At 38.6% G+C, this 24,284-nt stretch overlaps 1 protein-coding gene across 2 annotated transcripts in view; it reads left to right on the forward strand.

Annotated features, from left to right (window-relative positions):
- Positions 1-24,284, forward strand: part of STK39 (serine/threonine kinase 39) — a 127,506-nt gene that overhangs the window by 91,422 nt on the left and 11,800 nt on the right. For both annotated transcript variants that reach the window (XM_039365458.1, XM_039365457.1), the window contains exons 15-16: positions 19,914-19,966; positions 24,119-24,187. In XM_039365458.1, the coding sequence (XP_039221392.1) occupies positions 19,914-19,966; positions 24,119-24,187 (122 nt within the window). The remainder of the gene's footprint in view (positions 1-19,913; positions 19,967-24,118; positions 24,188-24,284) is intronic.

Consider the following 24,284-nt stretch of genomic DNA (forward strand, 5'->3'; position numbering starts at 1 on the left):
TGTGTGTATGTTTGTAATAAATAATAATGCAATGTGCAGCCTCAAAATTTGCCAGCCCTAGATTAGAAGAAATATGCTCATCTCCTTTGATCTATGCTTAGCATTTTAGGATCACTGGTACTTTAATTATGCATAAAATCTTGTAGATGTATGGTTTGTGTAAAATCTGTATCTGGTCCATTCTGCCTCATATTGTTGGACACGTGGAATGGTTTGATTAAAGCAGTGTTTCTCAACCTTGACAATTTTAAGGCATGTGGACTTCAACTCCCAGAATTCCACAGCCAGCAAGTCCACATGCCTTAAAATTGTCAAGGTTGAGAAACACTGGATTAAAGCGATGCCGCATATAACATATTCAGCCCATGTGTATAACTTAGTACCAGCTGAAGGGATACAGTTGTTTATGGTTTCTTCCTTGGGCTTGGCTGTTCATTAAGAATCTGTTGTGTCTCATGGTAGATGTGCATCTTCTATGAGTTGTGGTACTCTGGTCTTACATACCTATCATGGTTCCTAAGCCCTTGCTAATTCTTTACAGGTAGCCCTTGATTTACTAACCACAACTAGTTGTAAATGGGTGCGTCATAAAACGAGCTGTCACGTGACCACATGGACTTTCGATGGCAATCCTGGCATTCCATCTTGTGGTTGTTAATTGAGAATTGCAGGTCAATAAGTGACTACCCACCCCAAACCAAGACATCCTGGTCCCTCCCAGCCCTGAGCTTTAGCAAAGTAAGGGACTGCCTCCAACTCCTCCTACTTGCCATCTCCCTCCCCCTCCAATATTTGGCCCTCTGCAAGCTGCCTTGTAGAATGGCAAGTAGTCCCAGAACCATGCAGCTCTGGAGCTGCTTGCCCTGCCCCAGGAAGCCTTAGCCAAGTGCCAGAAAGTATCGGGAAGCATTTACTCACCCAGTTGCCTTTTCTCCCACTTCTCCACACTGACCTCTTTTGCCTTTTGTGCCCAGCCCCTGCAGCCAAAGCAAAAGCGCCTCGTTGCCTCTGCTGTCTCCTGTTTGGACCCAGTTTCTTCAGCCAATGGTTCCTACAGGTGGCTCGCTGAGTGCTGTCTTCCTAAAGCTGCCCTGCCTTCAGAAAGCCTTCTAGCAGCACAGTTTTCTGAAGACAGGGTAGTCGTGGTATTCAGTGGTGACCCGTGGACACCATAATGGGAATGATGGGAACCTTCCAATATGGAAGATTGAATAGATTAGATAGCCAAATACCAAGATTGTATTGAATATGTTTGGGAAAATGAGATTCCTGGCCGGGGGGGAAGGAAAGTATAAATAATACAAAGTTTGTATTTTAAGAATATCTGAAGAATTTATGCATAGGATTACTGAGAGAGTCTCTCTCCATAGTAAAACTCTGAGCAGTGCTGGAAACTGACTTAGTTTTACTATAGAATTCTGTTTGTTATTGTTATGGGCTTGCGTAACAACTATGTGTCTATTCTTCTTCTAGAGGCAAAGATGAGTAATAAATCTTCTCCGGTGAAATTTATATTCAGAGCTCAAAGAAAAGGCTTTTATTTGTGCTAGTTTTCTGCATGTTAACAAGGAAATAATTCTAGGCAGTGTTGAAATTGCATAGTGTGTCTTGTTGTTTGAAGATGCGGCCATTTGGTTTCAGTGGTTCTTGTTAAAATTTCAGTAATAAATATACTTGCCACAAACACAAGTGGAGACTAAGAACAATAGGAAATAACAGTAGTGATTTCAGTATTGTCTTTACTTCTTTCTATCAGCCCTTCTGCAAGGAAAAAAGTGCTACCACTTTATACGTATCCTGGCATCGTGTCTTAATTTTTACGAAGTTTACCTATATCAATTCCCAGAGTCAACATATCTGAAATGTCAGTTACTGAGGAGCAAAGAATAAGAAAGTTGTCCACCGTAAGTCCTGCCCGTGAACTTCTTGAATCTGTCCAATGTGATCCAGGATAATGGGACTACTTAGCATGATCCAGCAGGACAGTGTTTATGGAAGTGATGTGGAGAATATGAATGATTAAGTACCATCAAGTTGCTATTGGCTTTTGGCGACCATATGGATAAAATGAGAAGCATGATAGAGGTATATAAAATTATGGAAAATTATCTATAGATAGAGAAAAATAATTCCCCCTCTCTTCTAATTTTACCAATTGATAATAATTGCAGTTTCCCAGATTTGCTCTTGCTTTCAAAGAATCTTAATCCTAACATTTATTAAGCCAAGGCATTATTATTCAAATTCAAATCCTGGAATTCAGTTTTTGACAGCAGCCTAGCCTTGCAATAATACACTTGCAATCGTAATTCTCGGTCATAGAAACAAAACAAAAACTTTTTAAGGTGATACGGAATCATTCTTATATTATAAACGTATTTCATGTATACTGGGGTTTTTTCGGATTTCATTAATTTTGTAAAACAAATATCTAAGGAGTTATTTTCAGGGCATTCTCCACAAAGATTCCCCTTCATTTTTCCCAGGTATAGTACTTCATTTTTATCAAGGTTTCCTGAACAATAGAGCCTATATCAGAACCTAATAATGTTAGGTTAAAAAAATGACTTGTGTGATGCTCTGTCAGTAAATCACTGTCCACTGAAACAATGAACTCATGATAGTGGCCTTGAAATAAAAGTTGAAAGAATGGTAAAAGACTAATTTTTTATTCCCCTCTCTTCCATTCTACAGAAGAGAAAAACTTTTCTGAACATCTAAAACTTTAATATAATTGGCTCAGAATAGTCAAAGAGTTCTGTATTGAGTAAGCATCTTCTTCATCATCTTCATCATCTAAAGATGCTACAGGTTGATAACAAATCATGGAATCACTTAAGGAAGTAGTATACTCTGATGTTTCTCATTATAGCAAATTGAGGTTGACTTGATTAAAATGACATTTCAACATTTTAAAAATTAGTAGGACTTGATGTCCAAACCAGCCTTATGGAATCTTAGCACAATTGAGTAAGATATTGCAATTTGTACAAGCAATTAGCACTATTGTCATGAAAGACAGCTACCATTGTAAGTAATTTTAAAAAATAATAATTTAGACTTTCACATCCCATCTCCTCAAAGTCTAAATGGATAAAAGAGTCTAATTGTGAGGAAGAATTACTATACAATACTTAAAAGGTTGTTCCAAATATTAAAGTTATGGAAAGATTTTCGGAAGTGGTTTGCCATTGTTTTTATTCTAGGGCTGAGAAAGACAGATGGCCCAAAGACCCCCAGTTGGCTTCATGTCTAAGGTGGGAGTAGAATTGATGATCTCTTAATTTGTAGCTTGTATTTTAAATACTACCACAAGCAGGCTCTCTAAGGCCCCATAAGGGTTCCCTTTTTTCTCATTGGTTTTAAAAAAGTTACATGCGGGTGTCATTCCCACCCAGAATCAGAATCGGCCAATTTTTTATTCATGTCCAAAGGACCCAATAGCAAGATGCAAATATAATCTAGACTTGCCATTGGATAAAACAATTAACTAGTTAAATATTTAATAAACATTAGATAATAGACTTACCGTATATTCCGGTGTATAAGGCGACTGGGCGTATAAGACGACCCCCAACTTTTGAGAAGATTTTCAGGGTTTAGAAAGTCATCTTATACGCCAGAAAATACAGTACAATATTGAATTTCTGTTTATAGATGAGCACAGTAGGAGCTCCTTTGCTGCTAGAAAGCTTTGTCCTATTAGTGCTTACTTCTGTAAAAAAAATAGGGCTGGCCACTAGGGGGCAGATTGGTTTTAAATTCAGAGAACAGCTACCCTGCGTATAAGACGACCCCTGACTTTTGAGAAGATTTTCAGGGTTTAGAAAGTCGTCTTATACATGGAAAATACAGTAATATCCTAACTCATTGATTTGTTATTAAGAGCCTTGTTTTGATAGCCATAGTTTAAATTCTGGCTGTTGCCACTGTAAACTTAGGATTTCTCATTAAGATATAACAAGCTGAACCTCCTGACAGCCCAGCTGGAAATTACTTTTTTTTAAAATGCTTCTGGCCAATTTTACATCAAACAAAGTGATTAAAGACTATTTTAGTTAGAAAAAAGCAAAGGCAACCAATTCCTGACCTTAAAAGAGAATATCTTTACTACAACAAATATTAAGGTACCAGCAGGAAGTATTGATTAAAGTTTATAAAGATTTTGGGAATTATTAATGGTTGTTTTGCACTATATGCTAATTTAAATGAAGAGACAGAGTTACAAATTACTATATATAATAGTTCTCGTTTGTAGAGACTCTGTATAACTCGGTTTGTAATCTCTAACGTATGACGCTCAAGAACTCACAACTGAGCCCCCAAAGGTACTTTTTTCAAGAGGCAACTGGACTTTCTTTGTTTTTCCTTGAAGATGTTTCACTTCTCATTCAAGAAGCTTCTTCAGTTCTGACTGAATGGTGGGGAATAGAAGGATTTATATTCCTTGCAGTCGTCTGGTTATTAGCACTCTTTCTGAGAGTCGTTGAGGCCATTTGGAGGTTTATCTGTGCCCTCAGGGTCAGCTGAATAGTGCAAATGGGTGTGGAACCTTCTTGGAACTGCTGAAAGGACTGTGTTGTAAACAGGAGATAGGTGGTGTTATATCCCTCCCACTCTGTTGAGATAGGACTGTTCATTTAATGTAGATTTGACCCCTCTTTCAAATTGGTCCTCTCTATGCAGAATGTGGACTTTGTTACTTGTTGCTACTTGTTAAACTCTAATAACTATCAATACAAAGCAGTCTTTATGTCCTTCAGCGCCAGAAGATTCAACTGTGATTAACTCTGCAGTTTTCTTGGAAAGGTTTTTCAAAATGCTGTAAGCATAAGAACTTTGTTACTAAGTTGTTTAATATACCTAGGAATCCTAAACCTCAGCTTAATAAATTGGCCTTCATAAATTATCCAAAACCTAAAGGATGTTATCTCAATTGGAACAGAAAATGCATTTTGTTCTATTGATCCAATATTTAATTCCATCCATCACTATAAATATGATTAGCAGGGTTGAGTACCTATTTTTAACTATTTTAATGCAAGAGCTGTTGTTACATTCAAAACAGCAGAAACAATCTCAAGGATTCTATGTATAAAAAAATCCATCATAGTATCTCATTTTTACCAAATATAGCCCACTGCACATCAGTCCTACAAACATAAAGACCAGCTGGTCAAACCATCAAGGAAAATAATCAACCAAGCAATTCAAGCAACAAAATACATGTAAGCCAGTGGCACAAGAAAAGAAACAAAAAGATTTCAGAATAAAGCTAATATTGAGTCTGCTTCCAACTGGCAGCAAATGAGTTATCTAGATAGCAGTGAACTAGGTAGTAACCCAGACAATACACTAGTTTTTACAAAGACCCCAAGTCCACTCAAAACTCACCAACGAGTTATAGAAGTATTAAATCCTATTGACGTTGAAGATTGACTACTTTCAGAATAAAGTCCTAAGCATTCAATTCTGAAAATAATTTTCTGGAATATACCTGGTTGATTTAATAAGTATGATATTTTATTGATTCAGTATTGAAATAATTTTGATATTATTCTATTACAGGAAACATGGATGCACAATCATTTTTATTTTTGGGACTTACTCCGTTTATTGTAAAGGCTTCTAGAATTTCCAGGAAAGGGCGTTGACAATGCAGGCTTAGCAATCCTTATATCAAGCATTTTAAAGACAGAAACAATCTTAGTAGGGCAGTATGAACAATATGCTATTATTATCCAATTAAAATTAAAGCATTTTGGTTTAATAATTATAAATATTTATCTTCCACTACTTAAAACAGGATCCTCCCAGATTAAACATATTTGAATGGAATTGGAACAATTTATATACAAACTGCTTTTAAAATTCCCTTATATACATTTTGTGATTCTGAGCAAGTTAAGTGCCAAATTGGCCCTAATAATAAAGCATTGGTAGCTAAGTTTCCTTATTTATTTGTCAAAAGTGGACAAGTGTATTATATGACAGACAATCTAAAGATCACAATATCAGCTATGTGACTTTTTATTTAGCCAGTGTTTGTAATAAGTTAAATATACTAATTTAAATGATATAGTTGCCCATAACCATCCTGGGGAAGTCACATTTACTTGTGAGTGGGGAGCAAGCATGATAGATTGATCAGATTATTTAATGTCAGCTTCAGATCATATAGTGATCATTAATTTATAATTTTAAGCTTGTTAACCAATGATAAACTTAGAATCTATTTAATACACTTTAGATTCTAACATGTAATGGAATACTAATGTCATGGAGAATCTTCCATTGGTAGAAGGTCAATGTTCCTTCCTGATGCAGTTATTATTATCCTCTTTCTCAGATCTGCTTCTAAGAGTAGGAGAATCTCTAGAACAACATAAAAGGTGATACAGAGATCTGTGACTAGGAAGGGAAATCAAGAATATGAATTTCCAGGATGGAAGCCTTCTCTGCAAAAGGGGGGAATTCAGGACTTAACTAGTGTCTTTGTTCCAGATAAATGCAGCCGGTTGGTGTTTAAAGTAATGTAATTTATAGGAAAAGAGTGTCAATGATGTTAGTCTAGTAGAAATATCTATGAAATAGACTGTTGTGTTAATATGTAATGCTATACTTTTGCTTAGTTTTACAAGGATAAGTAGGGATGTACAAAATATCTTGACTCCCGAGGATTGTACATATGAAAAGATTCACATGCCCCTGCGCCCCCTCAAATCTTGCCACATTGCTTCAGTGTGTTGTGTGTGTGTGTGGGTGTTCCAGGGAGGGATGAGCAAAGAATAATGGAAGTGTATACCAACACTATATATTCCCAGCCGGGTCACCTGCGGGTGAAGGCCATCCCAATTGCCTAGCTAAAGCAAGCAGGGATCTATATTGAGCAGCAGTAATAATAGAAGATGTTGGAGGCTGATGATCACTTTGGTGGCAACAGCAGAGAGTTGTTTTATGCCGTGTAGGAGAAGACAAAAACATTAACCATTTGTTTGTGAGGGAGATGAGAAGCATTTTTATTTGTGCATTTAAATTAAAATAAAGACATCTCCTTTTCATCCTCATTGTCTCTGCCAGATCTAAAAGTTATAAGTCACGTTAGTGGCTTAGAAAACTCTATACAGGAAAAATTTGCCTCAGGTCAGAGGTGCTGTGGCTGTCATTGTTGATAGATTCAGTCGTGGTTGTACAGAAAAGCTTCCAATTGTGTGAGATGGTTAACAAGAAGAGATTCATAGTTACTGCAAATAGAAGTTTTCATTTAATTGATGATTCTGTCTGCTGTTACTTGAGAGTCCTCACATAGTAACAATTCAAATGGTAGATGCTGTTTCCACAGAGAAATTTAGAACTAATCCATAGGGAAAGTCTGTGGCCTTGTGTATAATTTGATAGCATTCAGCAACTGCTTGTGTTGCTTTCTGCTTGTGGTGAGGCCATAGTTGCAAGTTACGAGGACAACTAATACATTCCTTTGTTAACTGAAACTAGACAAGATTATGTTCCTAGAAGTAACAGAAGAAAAAGCAAATAATAAAATATGTCACATTATCTGTTTCTTCAAGAACTTCTGTTTTGAAACAACTTTCGGCTAAACTAGAGGATGGGACAGATTAAATGGTGATTGAACCTGTTCAAATTCTGTAAAGGCAGTGTTTTAAGTGAGATGTGTCTTCATGCCTTTGTCCCAAGCTCATTTGTACTCCTGTAAGCTTTGAGGATTTTTCAGGCACTGCCAGCCACAAATGCTTTACATTTGTATGACAAAGGATTATAATAGAATACATTTGCATTTCCTTACTACTGTTTTCAGCATTGGGATAAATTAAATCTGCAACTGTATAGTCTGATCTTCAGGGTATATGCCTAGCTTTATATCATTTGAATTCAGAGATTTAGTGCCAAGGACTTGCCTGTAGGCCCACATTAATGAATGCAAAGGCTTATCCTGAAGTAAGTGTGTGCCCAAGTCATTCAGGTTGAATCAGATAGATGCTGTGGTCAAATCTATATGTTTGAAATATTTGCTTTTTAAATTTCCATTTTCTCCCCTGTGTTATATCCAGACCAACAAATTAATAGCAATTTTAGCCACAGTCACTCTCATTTATGTGCAATGAAAATGACCCTTTGAAAAGAAAGAAGACATGTGAGGTTAGGGCAGTGGTTCTCAACCTGTGGGTCGGGACCCCATTTGGGGTCGAATGACTATTTCACGGGGGTCGCCAAACAAGACTGTCCACCATTTTTTCCTCCTTTTATTTGGCCACACCCCTGGCACCCGGTGATGTATAAGTGGTTGGGGGTCACCACAACATGGGGAACTGTATTATGGGGTTGCGGCATTAGAAAGGTTGAGAACCACTGGGTTAGGGAATGCTACTGCCTAGATCAGGTCTTCAAGCTGGGCCTTTCTCATGGTTTACCTCTTTATCCTGTGATATCTTAGCAGAGAAAGCTATGCTTTCTAGGAATTCAAGGAACATGCAGGATGACCAAATGCAGACAGTGGCTCATCCTTGCAAGCACTCTGGTAGATTGTTTTCAAGGATTTTTCCATAAGGGCAGAGTTCTGGGGGTTTAGTAGGAATGAAAGAAAACCTGGACATTTACTTTATGAATAAAACAACTCCAAAAAGGTTAACCTCTCTTTCTTGCCCCTTCGTTAAAAAAAAAATAATTCAAATCTTAACAGATTATACATATTCAGTTATCCGTTGTTACAACCAATCAATAAGTGGCCGTTTTGATTTTTCATTTTTGAGATAGGTTACTTGGGTTTTTCTTGTCCTGAATGATTACCAAGAGTGAGGATGTTGTTAATTTCACTATTTTATTTTTACTTTTATTTATTTTTAATTTAAATTATTTATGAATAGGTGCAGTGTTCTTCAGATTATTTAATCAAAGCAGTAGAACTTTCTAGAAGCATTTTGAAGGAAAAATAAAATAAAACAAAAATAACCAGGACCGGAAAACAAGTAGTTCTCGACTTACATCTGGTCATTTAAGGACTGTTTGAAGTTACATCAACCTCTTTAAAGGACTACAACCATCGTAAAATGTCACACCAACATCCTTTCCTAATCACATGACTACATTTCTGTCACTTGATAACTGGCTTGTATTTATGACTAGTTGCAATGTCCCAGCATCATATGACCACAATTTCTGAGAGGATTTTTTTGCAGTTTCCAGAATGGGTTTGTTTAACAACCAGGTGATTTACTTAACAATTGTTGTAAAAATGACCAAAAGTTGGGCCCGGTCATATGAGTACTTCCAACTTACGACTGCAATGACTTATGACCAAAATTATAGTCCCAATTGTTGTAAATCAAGGACTACCTATTCATGAATTCCATCTTTCAATGTATAGCAAGCTTTTACAATCAAGCTAAAAATAAAATTGTAGAGATTTCTGGGAAAAAAGTTTTGCTTAGCACCAAAGAGTTATAAACTGGGATGGTTTTCCATCCCAAAAGCAGGGCCTTACAACTGAAAGGCTTATAACTATCTGCCTCACTTCTCCTGATGTAGTGAAGTTATCAGAAATGATGTCAAACAATATTATATATCATTATTTAGTACTATTTAGAATGCAACTATTTACCCAGGTTGTGGCACTTTATTTTCCTATTCATGTCAGTTTTGTCAAGTTCTGAAAAAGAAGAAATGATGTTTCTTTGAGATGGATTTTAAAGCTGGGAAAAAATAATATTTGAAGAAGTCCTGTTTTATTGTTGTTCCATCCTAAAATATGATTCCAAAGTTCACTTGGTTGGATGAGATCTAATGCTTCTGTCCATGCCCCTATGGACTGAAGACTATGAGACTAAGCCTGACCACCTCTGGATAGGCTGGGGATAGACAACCTGAATAGAGATGGTTAGATCTCTCTGCAGAGAAAGAAATAATAAACATAGCCGAGGTGGCGCAGCAGTTAGAGTGCAGTACTGCAGGCCACTTTAGCTGACTGTGTTCAGCAGGCCAGCGGTTCAAATCTCACCGGCTCAAGGTTGACTCAGCCTTCCATCCTTCCGGGGTAGGTAAAATGAGGACCCAGATTGTTGGGGGCAATGTAAATATATATAAATATATATATATATATATATATATATATATATATATATATATATATATATATATATATATATATATATATATATATATATATATACATATACATATACATATACATATACATATACATATACATATACATACACACACACATTGCTTACTGGTGTACACCGCTTAGAGAGTGCTTGCACTTAAAGCGGTATATAAGTCTCATAAATAAATAAATAAATAAATAAGTACTGTGGTAAAGTCTCCGAGTCAGGCATCACTCTTGGTTGACTTCAAACAGATGCATGCAGGTTTTTTTTGTCAATAACAGAGAAATAATTTCTCATTGATACCTTTCAAGATATTCTTTCTGGATTCCCAGGCTAGCCTACAAATTTCAAGGTGGTCTCCTATACACATATTAAGCAGGATAAACCTGTTTAGCTTCCTAGTTGAGAAACATTGACCAGATGCTACTACCTGCTAAAACAGAGGTCCCCAACCTTTTGGTCACCAGGGATTGGTTCCTTGGAGAAAGGTTGTTCCGTGGACCGGAGGGTGCGTAGTTTTGTGTGCTGCGGATGGGGCTTTGCTTGTTTGTGCAGACTGGTTGCTGGCGTGCTGCGGATCAGTACTGGTCCATGGACTGGGGTTGGGGACCCCTGTGCTGAGACACTGAATGTAATACATTGTTAAAATGCTGTGTCCTTGCTCTATTTTATGCTATTAGTTTTCTGCAGAAAAATTACTATACAGTGTGGCTAATGCAATAGATGCTACATATGGGGCTCCATTGGGATATTGCATTCCTAGGTGGACAATTCTGGGATGCTGGGGGTGGGAAGGTCATGTTTTCAATCACCAATACCTCTTTAGACCAGATAGAAAAAAATATAGTGACTGTTTCTGTCTCTAGCCCCCTGCAACACCATTACAGATTCTTACTTAAGAAATCATTATTTTAAAAAGTTTTATTCCCCCCCCCCCCGCCATGGCTCAAGTGGATTCTGAAGTGATCAAACCAATAATTGCCATGTCTTGGAAGATGTTGGTTCAGTGGATGTACTTTTTTTATGATGCAGTAAATATTGATCTCTTCTTTGGGTGAATGCTGAAACCGCTGGGCCAAATATCATTGTAACTCTCCTGTAAATCAAGTAGTGTTTGCTTAATTGAATTGCACTTTGCTGCAATCCTTGTCGGAAGTTTATTTCATAAATAACTTCTTCACTATACAGAGAAGTGCCCATATTAATTTAGTGCATCGATTAAAATGGTTTACATCACATCTACGCATATATACTCAGAGGTAGTCTCATTAAGATAAGTGGATCCTACTTCCCGGTATTTGGTTTATAAGATTAGCATTTTACCCATTCCTCTTTCCTCTTCTTCAGAAGGATGGAGCCTGTGCCCAAGAGAAAAGTATAAAGTAGTTTCATGCAGTTTTCAGAATTGCTGATTTAATGATATTTTTCTAAGAATTCTTTAAGGAGCCTCCAGCAGATGAAAGAAATTAAAATAAATGGAATGAAATTATTTGAGATGAAAACGAATTGAGGGTCTGCTAGAAGGAGTATTTTAGATATTTGTATGGGAATATTGTGACATATTTCAAGATTGAAAAAATGTTATATAGATTAGTGTGCAAAAAAAAAAAACAATATCACGATGCTGTGAGAAAATTGAAAAACGTTAAGGTTGCAGGTGTAGACAGCATAACTGGAGAAATTATAATGGATATATTTTGCTTAAGCATTGGTCTTATAATTTGTCATACCTGTCTGTGAAGATTATGTGTGTGCGTGAAGAGTGCCATTATTACTCCCCTACATAAAGAGAAAAGATGGCAAAAGTACCAAACTACGGATTTTAATTTGTTAAGTATATCTGAAAGGTGTTTGGCAGAATTCTGATAGAAACAACAGAACAGGTGACAATGAATAAAATACAGAAAGTACATTGTAACTTTATGCTGGGCATGAAGTTTGCATACCACATTTTCACTTTTCAGTAATTCAGTGGTTCTCAGCCTTTGCTTCACCACCCTCTTTAAATACCTTTTGTGGCCATGGACTTGGGCCACGGACCTCCAACACTTAACTTCAGATTTAAATCATAAATTTCTTCAAGCCTTCGTGGACTCCCTGTGATGACATTGCAGCCCCCCCAGGGGTCTGCAGAACGCAGGTTGAGAACCACTGCATAACTCATTAAGAAGTATGTGTGAGTTGTTGTATGTTGGTTGATTCACAAAATGCATATGTTAAAAGTGAAGAGGGTTGAATTATGGACTGTTTTGCATGATTATGGAGTTGAAGATTACTTGCTGAATGCAATAAGGTAAGATAAGCATGTGTGAGAATAAATGGAGCATTTAGCAAAGAGTTTCAGCGTTGAGCAGAGTAAGAGAGGATGTATGATGTCCTTGGTGATTTAATGTGCTTAGGGATCCATATATAAGGATTGCTTATGGAGATGTTAGAGGTGTGTTGGTTGAGGACCATAATTATATGTGTGCTTTTGAATACAGATATTGTATTGTTGAGTGAAAAATTGAATAATCTGCAAGGAATGCTTGATAGATTATACAGTGCAAGATGTATAAACCTGCACATTAACATATCAAAAACCAAAGTAATTGTGTTCTACAGGAAAAAAAATAGTGTTTGGAAGTTATACATAAATGTCAAAAAACTAGAGCAAGTAGATGAATTTGTGACTATGGTAGAATGTTGACTAAGGATGGGAAAACTGAGAAATTTGAAGATGTGCAAATGCTGGTAAAAATATGTTTACTAGTAAAGATAAAGGCAAAGTTTTCTCCTGTCCACTTATGTCTGACTGTAGGGGGCGGTGCTCATCTCTGTTTCTTAGCTGAAGAAGCCAATTTTGTGTGAAGATGCTTCCATGGTCATATGGCCAGCATGACTGTATGCCGAAGTGCACAGAATGCTGTTACCTTCCTACCAAAGTGGTACCTATTTATCTACTCACATTTGCGTGCTTTCGAACTGCTAGGTTGGCAGGAACTGAGGTGAGGGCGGGAGTTCACCCCGTCGCATGGTGCTTGGGTGTTGAACTGCCAACCTTCTTAATTGAGGTTGCAAAGGGTGACAGTTTGTCAGAAGAAGCAAACATTAGTGTACATAAGAATATGCTTCTGCCTTCTTTGTGATACAAAAGTGAGAGTTGTGTATAGAAAGAGAAATAGAAAAGTAAGTTGAAAAGTGTCTGTGGTAAAGCAAGAAGAAAGATGGTCAAGAAGGAACAAGTGCTGAATGAATGTAGATGGAAACCAAAAATGAGTGACCAATACAAGCAAGGTACTTTAAAGTGGCTTGGTCAATTAGAGAGAATGAATGAGGATCAAATCTCAAAACAAATGATGAAGAATGAGAAAGTGAAATCAGAAGAAGAAAAACACCAAGACAGTTGTGGTTGGATGGAGCTGATAAGAGAGAGCTGAGAAGTTTAAAGAACAAAAGAAAATGTATGAATATAATAAAAAGAAATGTTTGCAAGAACTATCTTAAAAAAGGTCTTCTTGTCCTCTGAGAAAGAATAAACTATAACTTTGTCCAATATTCAACATGCACATTTTTAAAAACACAAGTTCTTTACTTTTTCCTCTTACGCACATTTCAAAAAATTAAAATAGCTGAAATAGAGTGATGGGTAGCTATAATATAATGTAATATTAATATTTAAAATGCTTTTATTTGCTGTCTTAGAATGTATCACTATGCAAGGTATACAAGAGGCACAATTTATTTTTCTGTAGCTCAACATGTATCTTGAATTTCATTTCTCTGTGACATTGGAATGTTCATGTTAGAGAATATTTCTCATTTTACCACCTCTGGAAGAGGCATGTGGATAACTTAGTTCAGTACTCTAATTTGAAAAGATAAACCACATAATCCAAAATATGCTTCAGTACATGAAGTTTAATTACTGGGATATTCTGCTTTGAGAATTACCTTCCAAAGGAGAGCTTATGAGTTAATAGTTCTGTCATGCACAATATCTGGTAATATCTGAATGCATCCATCCTGTGTTTTATTATAGCTCCATATAGCAAATTGTCTTGGAATTGGAAAATCAAATGTAAATTAATTTTATGTGCATTCTGCATTAAATAAAAACTACTTTCTTGTTAAGGGAGGGAAATGAAATATTCTTTTTAATTCTTTTACTATATGCATGACACTTCTGCACTTTCATATCATAGAAAATCTCTTTGCTTTGAGCTTATAATGCGAATAGGCCAACAAAAAGACTGCCCTACAGCAGCCAGGTGACGAGAAGAAACTACCAGTATTAGCAAATTGTGGTCTGAAATAGTCCATCCATTGGCTTTTTATAGTTCTAACACAGTGGTTCTCAACCTTTTCTATACCCTGCACTCCTAGAATGCGTCTGATATATTCTCACACCTCTTACAAAAATTTGAAATAACGGCAATGAATTATGCATATACACTATAATTTTGAAAACCCAAGTTTTTGTACCCCCTGGAATATCGTCTCGCACCCCTGGTTGGGAACCCCTATTCTAACTGGAGGTTCTTTAGTGAAGATTTGCCTGGGGCTTTTTTTCTTCTGAAATAATTGTAGGCTCCAACCCAGGGGTAGGCAACCTTGGCTCTTTTATGACTCGTGGACTTCAACTCCCAGAATTCCTCGGCTCAAGTGGCTGGCTCAGGAATTCTGGGAGTTGAAGTCCACTTGTCATAAAAGAGCCAAGGTTGCCTACCCCTTCTCTGACCTATCCAGAGATTCTTGTGGCAGGTTATAGTCCTTTAATATCAGGATAAAGCAAACCTATGACCACTATTAGGACCAGAACGTCTGTTGCTAAGCAAGCTGTTATTAAGTGAATTGCACCCAATTTTATGTCCTTTTGCTGTGGTCATTAAATGAATCACCATGGTTGTCAAGAGAATCTCATGGTCATTAGATGAAACCAGCTTCACCCATTGACTTTGTTAGAAGCCAGCTAGGAAGGTTGCAAATGGCAATTACGTGACCATGGGATGATGCAACCATTGTAAATACATGCTGGTTGCCTAATGCCTACGTTTTGATCATGTGCAGAAATGTACCGCATTGTCCTAGACCAGGGGTAGGCAACCTTGGCTCTTTTATGACTCATGGACTTCAACTCCCAGAATTCCTGAGTCAGCATAGCTGCCCAGAGGGGAATTTAAACACTATATAAATAAGCTTTAGAGGATTCTTCAGTGTGTATATTTAGTGGACTTCCAGAAGAAGAAATGGTGGACTGAAGACGACTATATGAAAGATGGAGCTGAGGACCATGGCCAAAGATTGAAGGGTCAATAAATAGACCAGCTCTTTGGAACTTCTCTGGACAAGGGGAGGACATGAGATTGCCCACATTCACTTTGAACAGTTGTTCTTCATGTGGATATTCCAAGATAGCAGTCCTTGGTGGATTTTAAGCACTGCGAGATGACAAGAATAGGCATCTAGCTCACAGGTTGGCTGCCTTTTAAAGGGCAAAAACTTCATAAACTTCACTTTCTAATCATATTTGGAAATTGCTAAGAGGGGGTGAAGAGTTACAGAAATGGTTCATGATTGTGATGAAGGTTGGAAGTTGCATCTTTATATATTTCTTTTCTTTGCCTTTACTATATTCTTACTTTCATTTCTTTCTATTTTCTGCATTGTTCTCTGTACCTTCCACTCTTCCGTTCTATTTTTAGTTTAGTAACAGATTTTGCTATTTTAATTAAAATCCTTAGTATTTAATTTAGTTAATTGTACTTTAATAAATTAAATTATTATTTAACTCTTTTGTGTATTTTAATTTAACTAGAATCCTTAATTGTTTCTTAAGTTCAAACAGAGAGGCAGGGAGGATTTTTTCAGTGTGTATTTTCATTTATATATCATATGGATTTAGACTATTTTTCAATAGTTCCGTTGTTTATTTCTTTCCTTAAGGATTTGTTCTAGAGATAGAAGAAGCAAGGTCTGAAGAAACTCCCCTTACCAAGACAATAAGTTGTTTGTCTGGCTAAATGCAGATAGATAATTTTATTGGTTCAAGAGAATGTGGTGTCTTCAACTGCATTTACAATTTACATTATCACCTTATTACTGAAATGGAAGGAAAGGTCATCCTAGTTACTCAAGAAGCAGGGATCATGGGTCTCCACAGAGGAAGAGATAAACTTCTGTCATGACCCTAAGGGCAAGTTGGAGTATTCTGTTGGCAATCACAGATACATTCACATTGACATGCCCACTTGTATATAGAGCACACTGTTCTCCACCCAGAGGATATGAACAGGGAACATTACAACCGGCCTCCACCCTTCTTAGTTCAGCAGTGGTGCAATGGTTACTGATTTTCTGCAGAACTAGGGCCCATAGACCCCATCAGAAGGTCAGAACTTCAGCTTCTCTTCTGAGAGGGCCCTGTTGAGTTTCACAGAAACAAGATCTTTTAAGAAATAGATTTAGCTGCAAGCTTGTCTGAATGGTGAATGCAGGCAAGTGGAGAGAGGAGAGGAGACTGTAAGGCTCTTGGAAGGCAGTAGATTGCTCACTCTTTTCCCAGATCTGGTATTACCTTTCCTAATGTGAGAAGCTGCACTTTCAAACTACTGGTGGGTGTTCCTGTGCCGAATGCAAATTTGCTTAATATTTTAAATGATCGAAGAAAGCAAATGGACTTGATCATGGCACGCGTAATGATCAGGACAGTTTTGCGTGATTGTTTTGCTGCATAATATCCATTTCACCAGGCGGTAGTGTTGGAATAACAGGGAAGTAAATTCTCCTTTTGAATTGTGCCAGGTATCCTCAGCAGCTGGATACCTCTTTTGCTGTTTTGGGGGGGGGGGTGTTTGCAAAACTTGTGTCTGTGGCCTTGCTGATCCAACAATCCATTCTGGTTGTTCTCACATGATCCTGCATTTGTGACAGTGTGGCATTTTCTTAATAAGTGTTTAGGAAGTGATAATAGTTCTGAGTCATGGCTGACTGTGCCTGGTGGTTGGATGTAGTTTTCGCACAGTGAGACTTTATGGCCTGATTCATTGAAATATGAGACCGCTTACAGTTTCCATGCCGAGGAACAAAAGAATAATGGACCGCAAAACACATTTTACTGCTATTAGCTTTTCAAGCAGACTGAGCTATTCACTAGTGTGCTTGGGCAATTATGTTTGCGTTTGATCTTTGCCCGATTGCTGTTTCCAAAACTAAGGTGGTTGTTTGCTTTCCTTTCCTTCCCTCCCTCCTACCATCTTTGACCTGAGGTGAATTAAATAATCTGCTAAGATTAAAGAAGAGATGAAGATTGACTGTATTGTCAAAACATGAAAGTAGCATATAATATGTGGAAAGCTTGCCAATCATCCTTCATCATGCATTGATATCGAACTGCGCATCACTGGCAAAACAAATCACTAGAATAATAAAGAGATGTCAATGATGCTGACTATTTGGACATGTCCACCAGGGAATATCTTCTTGAAGAAATCATCAGTACATACCTAGATTTTTTAAAAAAACATCTTTCTTACATAGAAAGTTATTATAAAAACATTGTAACTCTTCCCTCCCCTTTTTTTTCTACCAAAATGCCCACTGCAGATACTGTGATGAAAGAATCCTGTAGGATGTATATGTGTGACTAGGGGCATCATACATTTTTTCAGCAGAGGACAATTTGTCAGGTTTTACCTCCAGTGCTGTGGGTTCCCGAGAGCTTGACTCTTTCAGATTTTCCATTGATAGAAAGTCCTATAAGAACACAGAAGGGCTACAGTAATGATTACTGTGGAGGCAGCGCTAACCTGAAATTCCACTGCCCTAGGAGATGGCCTTTGTTTGTTAAGCAGCCTCTGTAGCGGTATTTCCCAACCGTGGGAATTTCCAGGAGTGTAGACTTCAATTCCCAAAATTCTCATCGTTAACAAAATTAAATGAGTTGGAAGAGACCTTGGAGGTCTTCTAGTCCAGAGGTCCCCAACCTTTTGGGCACCAGGGACCAGTTCCATGGAGAGAGATTTTTCTGCGGACTGGAAGGGGCCTGGTTTCATGTACTGCCTGCATCCCGTGGATGAGGCTTTGCTTGTTTGCACGGCCTGGTTTCTGGCATGCTGTGGCCCGGTGCCGGTCCACAGACTGGGGGTTGGGGACCCCTGCTTTAGTCCAATCCCCTACTCAAGCAGGAAACCCTATATCATTTCAGATAGAGATTGCCCACTCCCTTCTCAAAAACTCCAGTGTTGGAGCACCCCCAATTTCTGGAGGCAAGTTGTTCTACTGATTAATTGTTCTAACTGTCCAGAATTTTTTTCCTTTGTTCTAGACTGGTTCGTTCCATCCATTGCTTCTTGTCCTGCCTTTAGGTGCTTTGGAGAATAGGTTAACCCCCCTCTTCTTTGTGGCAGCTGTTTAGGAATTGGAACATTGCTATAAATGGTCATGCTGGTTTTGGAATTCTGGGGGCTGAAGTCCGTGCTCCTGGAAATTCCAAGGTTGGAAAACCCTGGTTTATTGACTGCCCAGAACAGGCTAATTATGGCTTTCACCCACTTCTCTGTCCCCACATAACTTTTCTGATTTTTTACCTTCTACATGCAAGTAAAAAACTCTGAAGCTTCCAAAACATTCATAGTCAATCGTGTAGCTTTTGTTGATCTTTTAATCTTAATCTTTTTCAATTTAGTAATGTTGTCAAAAAAGTAATTAAAACTTCAAAATAATGTCTGAAGCAAGGGAATGAAACATTCTAGATTTAGATATAATCAGGGCTTTTTTTGTCATAGAACGCCCAGAATGGAGTTCCAGCACCTTTTTTGGATGGAACCTTGTAGGGTAGGCAAGGCGGGTTGTATGACATGTGTGAGTTCCGGCACTGGATATAATATCTAACGTGCCAAGTCAAGAGTACGATGGAGGATTGGTTTTGATGGGGTTCTAAATATATCCACAGAAGTGACATTGTTGGGCTGAGAAATATGAAGAAAATTTGATCTAGCAAGACCAAGAAAGAACTTTTCATGAAAATCAGCTGTGCTGTATAGCTTTTCTTTTTAAAGAAAATTTTATTGATTTTCTAGTTTTACATTTAAATATTTGAAAAGCAACATGGCGGCTGAGTTGGTCAATAATTCAGTAACATACAAATATCTTTAGTACAGATCGCAAACTATTACATTAAATATTTCCTCTCTTTTCCCGTTGGTATTTACTGTCTCATATTTAAATTAATACAATTCTTATATCGATTAAATAAAAATAACTTTCTTACATTTATCGATAATTTTTAGTTTAGCTGTGCTATATAGTTACTTTCCAAGGCACAAAATAAATTTACAACTCCTTTCTTTTCCCGTTGGTATTTACTGTCTCATATTTAAATTAATACAATTCTTATATCGATTAAATAAAAATAACTTTCTTACATTTATCAATAATTTTTAGTTTAGCTGTGCTATATAGTTACTTTCCAAGGCACAAAATAAATTTACAACTCCATTTTAATTTGATATCGTTTCCTTCATAAAAGTAAACCATTGTAAACTTTTTATCTCTAAAATGCATTTTAGCTTTGATTTTTGGTAAAAAAAAAAAAAAAAAAACCTTTTATTCCCAGTACTTTCCCTTATATTGATGTACTTGCAATACACTTGGGGATAGTCAAGACTATAAAAACTGTAAAATACTGCCTGAATATTAATAGCAACTTATTTATGAAACTAGAATACATTTAGAATATAGAAGGAGCACTTCATTACATTTTGATGTGTTTACCATGGCTTCATCCCTCTACTTTTTCCCTTCCTCCAGGAATTCCAGAAAGGAACTTAATGACATACGATTTGAGTTTACTCCAGGCAGAGGTAAGACTTTTAATTGAAATTATGTTTTTATGACTCCAAATGGAGTTTCATAAATTGATTTCTGTTTTATCGGCTTAGTATAATTTAGCTCTATGAAACGTACCAACCAAATGTTTTAGACTATCCTAATTCACCAAAACAAATCTTAGTGCCAAGTGTGCATATTTTTAGTGGCATAGTTATGGATTGTATGGTTGAACTTAGAGGATGTTATATAGGAAAATAACTATCTGGTACTTTTGCTTGATTTTAATCTGGTGAAGTACAGTCCATTAATGTCTTCCCGCTGATAGCTGATCTAATAGTTTTGTACTGAATACAATGTTATGGTATGCCAGTAAGTGGTCCCGATATAAAAACTAACCATAAATAGAATATAAACTGCCAAACGCTTGATAATTATGCTTTTAAAACCACCCCCCATATTGCTCTAGGAGACACTGTAATGTTTTCCCTAGCAACAACAAGGAAAACACATAGCTTTTGAATACTTTAATCTTTCTAGCATAGCTCAGACAGCAGCAGCTCATCTATTGTCAGGCATAAAAGACCAGGTCCACCGGTGAAGGCCCAATTAAGCTGATTTATTGCTAAAAACTTGGTGACAGGAATCTACTCAACTAACTGGTCAGCACATGTTGGGAGTTAGATAACAGTTAACAGAAATCAAGGGGGAGTAGGGTTGGACATAATCTGCTTGTGACTATGTAGGGATTCTAGGCTGATCCTTCTTTTAACTCCGCCCCCAGGTTTTTCTACTGCTTCTCCTACACCAGCGGTTCTCAACCTGTGGGTCGCGACCCTTTTGGGGGTTGAATGACGCTTTCACAGGGGTTGCCTAAGACCATCGGAAAACACATATTTCCGATGGTCTTAGGAACCGAGACACCTCTCTCTCTGTTGCAGCCTCACTCTCTTCCATCTTCTTTTCCTTCCCACCTCCCCGCGAGCTTGCAATACTCCTCAGGGCCTCACGTTGCCTCCCGGAGGACTCAGCTGTTCGGCGGCCAGAAGTTGGAGCTGCTCAGCTGTTGGTCGGGACGCCCACAGAGCCGACAGCCATGCTGCCAGGTAGAACAGCACCAGCCGCTGGTCTCCTTTGCTGCCCTGCACGTTGTCCTCGACCCCTCCCCTGGAGGCTTGACAGGGAGAGATGGTGGGAAGGAGGAAGGGACTCCTCCTCCTCTCCTAAGGTTCAAAGCATGATCAGCTTCCTAAGGGCGTCACAATCCCAATTCATGTGTTTCTGCCATACCTCCTTGGTGCTCCTGGGAACGGGGTGGGCGGAAGAAAGCTTGGCTAGGCTAAGCAAAGAAAAACCACGGAGCCGCGAGCTAAGATCGCAGGCAGGCCGGGGAAGGGAGTGAAGAAGAGGAAGGTGATTGGGAGAGAGGAAACGCCAAGTTTGTACTCGCCTTTCCCAAGGACCTCCTGCGCTACCTCACAGAAACACCTGGTTTCAGATTTACACCGCAAAAGTTTTTCTCGCACAGAGGAGAAAACAATTACGGAACACTCGGGAATCCCTTGCAAGGCACCATGTACCTTGGTGCTTATTTCCTAACGCCTTCTCCCCCGTGTTTTCTGCTCCACCCCAAATTCGCCTCCCTTCCACTCTACGGAGTCATCTATCCACTCTCCTTACGGAGTCATCTATGGTCTTAATACAGCCCTCCGTCTGTCTCCCTTTCAACACCCCCTAAAATTCTTCATTCAGGCAGACTTCCAGAGTTCGGCTGGCAGGATGCAGGTAAACCCCCCCCCCCGTCTTGCTGCCTCCCATGGCATTGCGCTGCTCCGTGTCCCGTGCCTCCGTGCCTCAAGCCTCAATGGCACAGGACCACTGGTGTGGTCCCCAATGGCCACTGACTCGCTCCCCACCGCCAGTGACCATGCAAGCCCTGGCAACTGCTCCAGCCTAAGAAGCAGGCGGCTGGGAGGCTGCCGCGGCACCAACCTCCTGCGCCCATCAGCTGGCTACCGCCGGACCTGCACCCATCAGCTGGAACGTCCGGCAACGCTTTGGCCGGTGAGGAAGGCGAAGGGGAGGCCACCGCAGCGCCAAACTCTGCGCCTGTCAGCTGGCGACCCCCAAACTTGCGCTTGTCAGCTGTGAGGTCTGGCAAGTGAGCCGGCTGGCATGGAGGGCTATGGGGAGGTGGCAGCTCGGCAGGCGGGGTCCTGCCTGCCCGCGAATGTCGGGCCCACCCGCCCCATCTGTAAAAGAAAAAGTCTTCCACCCAAGCATAACTTTTAAGGATTTTAAGGATCTTTGAAAGGAAAAGAGAAATAAAGAGAGGGAGAGAAAGAGGGAAAGAGAAATAGAGAGAGGGAGAGAGAGAAAAAAGAGAGGGAGAAAGGGAGAGAGAAGGGAGGGAGACGGAGGGGGAGAGAGAGAAAGAAGGAGAGAGAGGGAGAGAGAAAGAGAAAGGGAGATGGAGACAGAGAGAAAGAAAGGGAGAAAGAGGGAGAGAAAGAGAGAAAGAGACAGGGCGGGAGAAAGAAAGAGGGAAAGAGAAAGGGAGAGAAAGAGAGGGAGAGAGGAAAAAAGAGGGAGAGAGATTAAATTAGTAACATGGTTGTTCAGTGAATCTGGTTTCCTCACTAACTTTGCTTGTCACAAGGTTGCAAAAGGTGATCACATGACCCAGGAATAATTTTATGGTTGGGGGTCACCACAACATGAGGAACTGTATTAAAGGGTCACGGCATTAGGAAGGTTGAGAACCACTGTCCTACACTGAATGTCTTAATGAGGTATTTATACTTGTCTTTGCTGATATCCTGTACAGGTGCTCCTTGACTTACAACCATTCATTTATTCATTGACTGTTCAAAATTACAGTGGCACTGAAAAAAGTGACTTAGAAGGGGTCCTCACACTTACAGCTGTCACAGCATCCCCACAATCATGTGATCGCCATTTGTAACCTTCCTTGCAGGCTTTCAATAAGCAGAGTCAATGGGGGAAACCAGATTCACGTAACGATCACACAATTCACTTAACAACTCTGGCAAAAAAAGGTTGTAAAATCCAGTGTGACTCACTTAGCAGCCATCTTGTTTAGCAGTGGAAATTCTGATCCCATCTGTGGTCATAAACTGAGGTCTACCGGTAATGGGCATAACAAAAATCCAGAAGGGAAAAAAATACTGACTGCATGGCTAATAGTGAAGAATGCTAGATGCTGTAGGAACAGCTTCTCCCAAGCTACAGGCTGCCCAGTTCTGCTTTAACCAAAGCTGTTCACGTTTAAGCCTTGTAGCTAAATTTTAAAAAGCCGCAGGTATTCAGGACAACTGTGTTTTAATTGATCTTTCCTTTGAAAATGTTTTTATTTTTATCGTTGCACAGTTGACCATGCTTTAAAAGCAACCTCGATGCAAATAAAACAATAGTATTGTATGTCTGTCTGACTTCTGCAATATACATAGTTGAAGATACAAGGACTGATATAGTTCTCCTGACACAAGCATTTTGATTGTGGTATAAAATGTTCCCTCACTGAAAATATCGGAAAGCAATGTAATACAAGAATATATCAAGTTGAGATTGTTGGAACAATATAGCTTAGGAAGGCTAATACAGGCTAAGAACAATAGTTACAAAAGATACAGCAGCTTTCTATATTAATGTGCAGCTTTAGGCAAAATCTTTCTCATAGCGAGACGCTAGTGCTGTCCTCAGATTGCAAGCCTTCTGTGTAGACCCAGGAGAAGGCTTCCAGGTTACTAATAACATTTACCTGTAGATGTTTTGTGTGAATGAAATCCCTCTCTTCAAAGTGAGGAAAGGGAATAAAAGTGTTATGTCTGTGCTTGTTTAAGAACATTGTTATGTTTCTGTGTCTCTTTGAATAAAGATGTCCAATTATGTATTATAAGAGAACTTTGGTACTTAAACAGTAACGCTTTATAGGATTTATGAAGAATGTATCAGTTCTGTGGGGGTCCTACCATGTTGAAATTGCAGAGTAGTAGTAATGGAATGCAAGTTGTTTTTAATGAAAATAGTTTTGATTGAAGCACGTGTTGACAATGGATGTTCATAGAGTAAATATACTTCTTATACAAATTGCCTTGGCTTATTGATATTTTTCATTTCTTGTCACTTTTATTAGGCCTAATGCCTATTCATTTCACATTTTACAGATACGGCAGATGGTGTATCTCAAGAGCTGTTCTCTGCAGGCTTGGTTGATGGCCATGATGTAGTTATAGGTAAATTATGTTTCATTCTAAGATTATGTTATACCCAAAACTCAGAACATTAAATGCATACAGGCCCATTCATAATATCATCCGTGCTTGGAATTTT

The sequence above is a fragment of the Crotalus tigris genome, unplaced genomic scaffold (genome assembly GCF_016545835.1).
Source record: "Crotalus tigris isolate CLP2741 ecotype Arizona unplaced genomic scaffold, ASM1654583v1 scf7180000020074.1721668, whole genome shotgun sequence".
Classification (NCBI taxonomy): domain Eukaryota; kingdom Metazoa; phylum Chordata; class Lepidosauria; order Squamata; family Viperidae; genus Crotalus; species Crotalus tigris.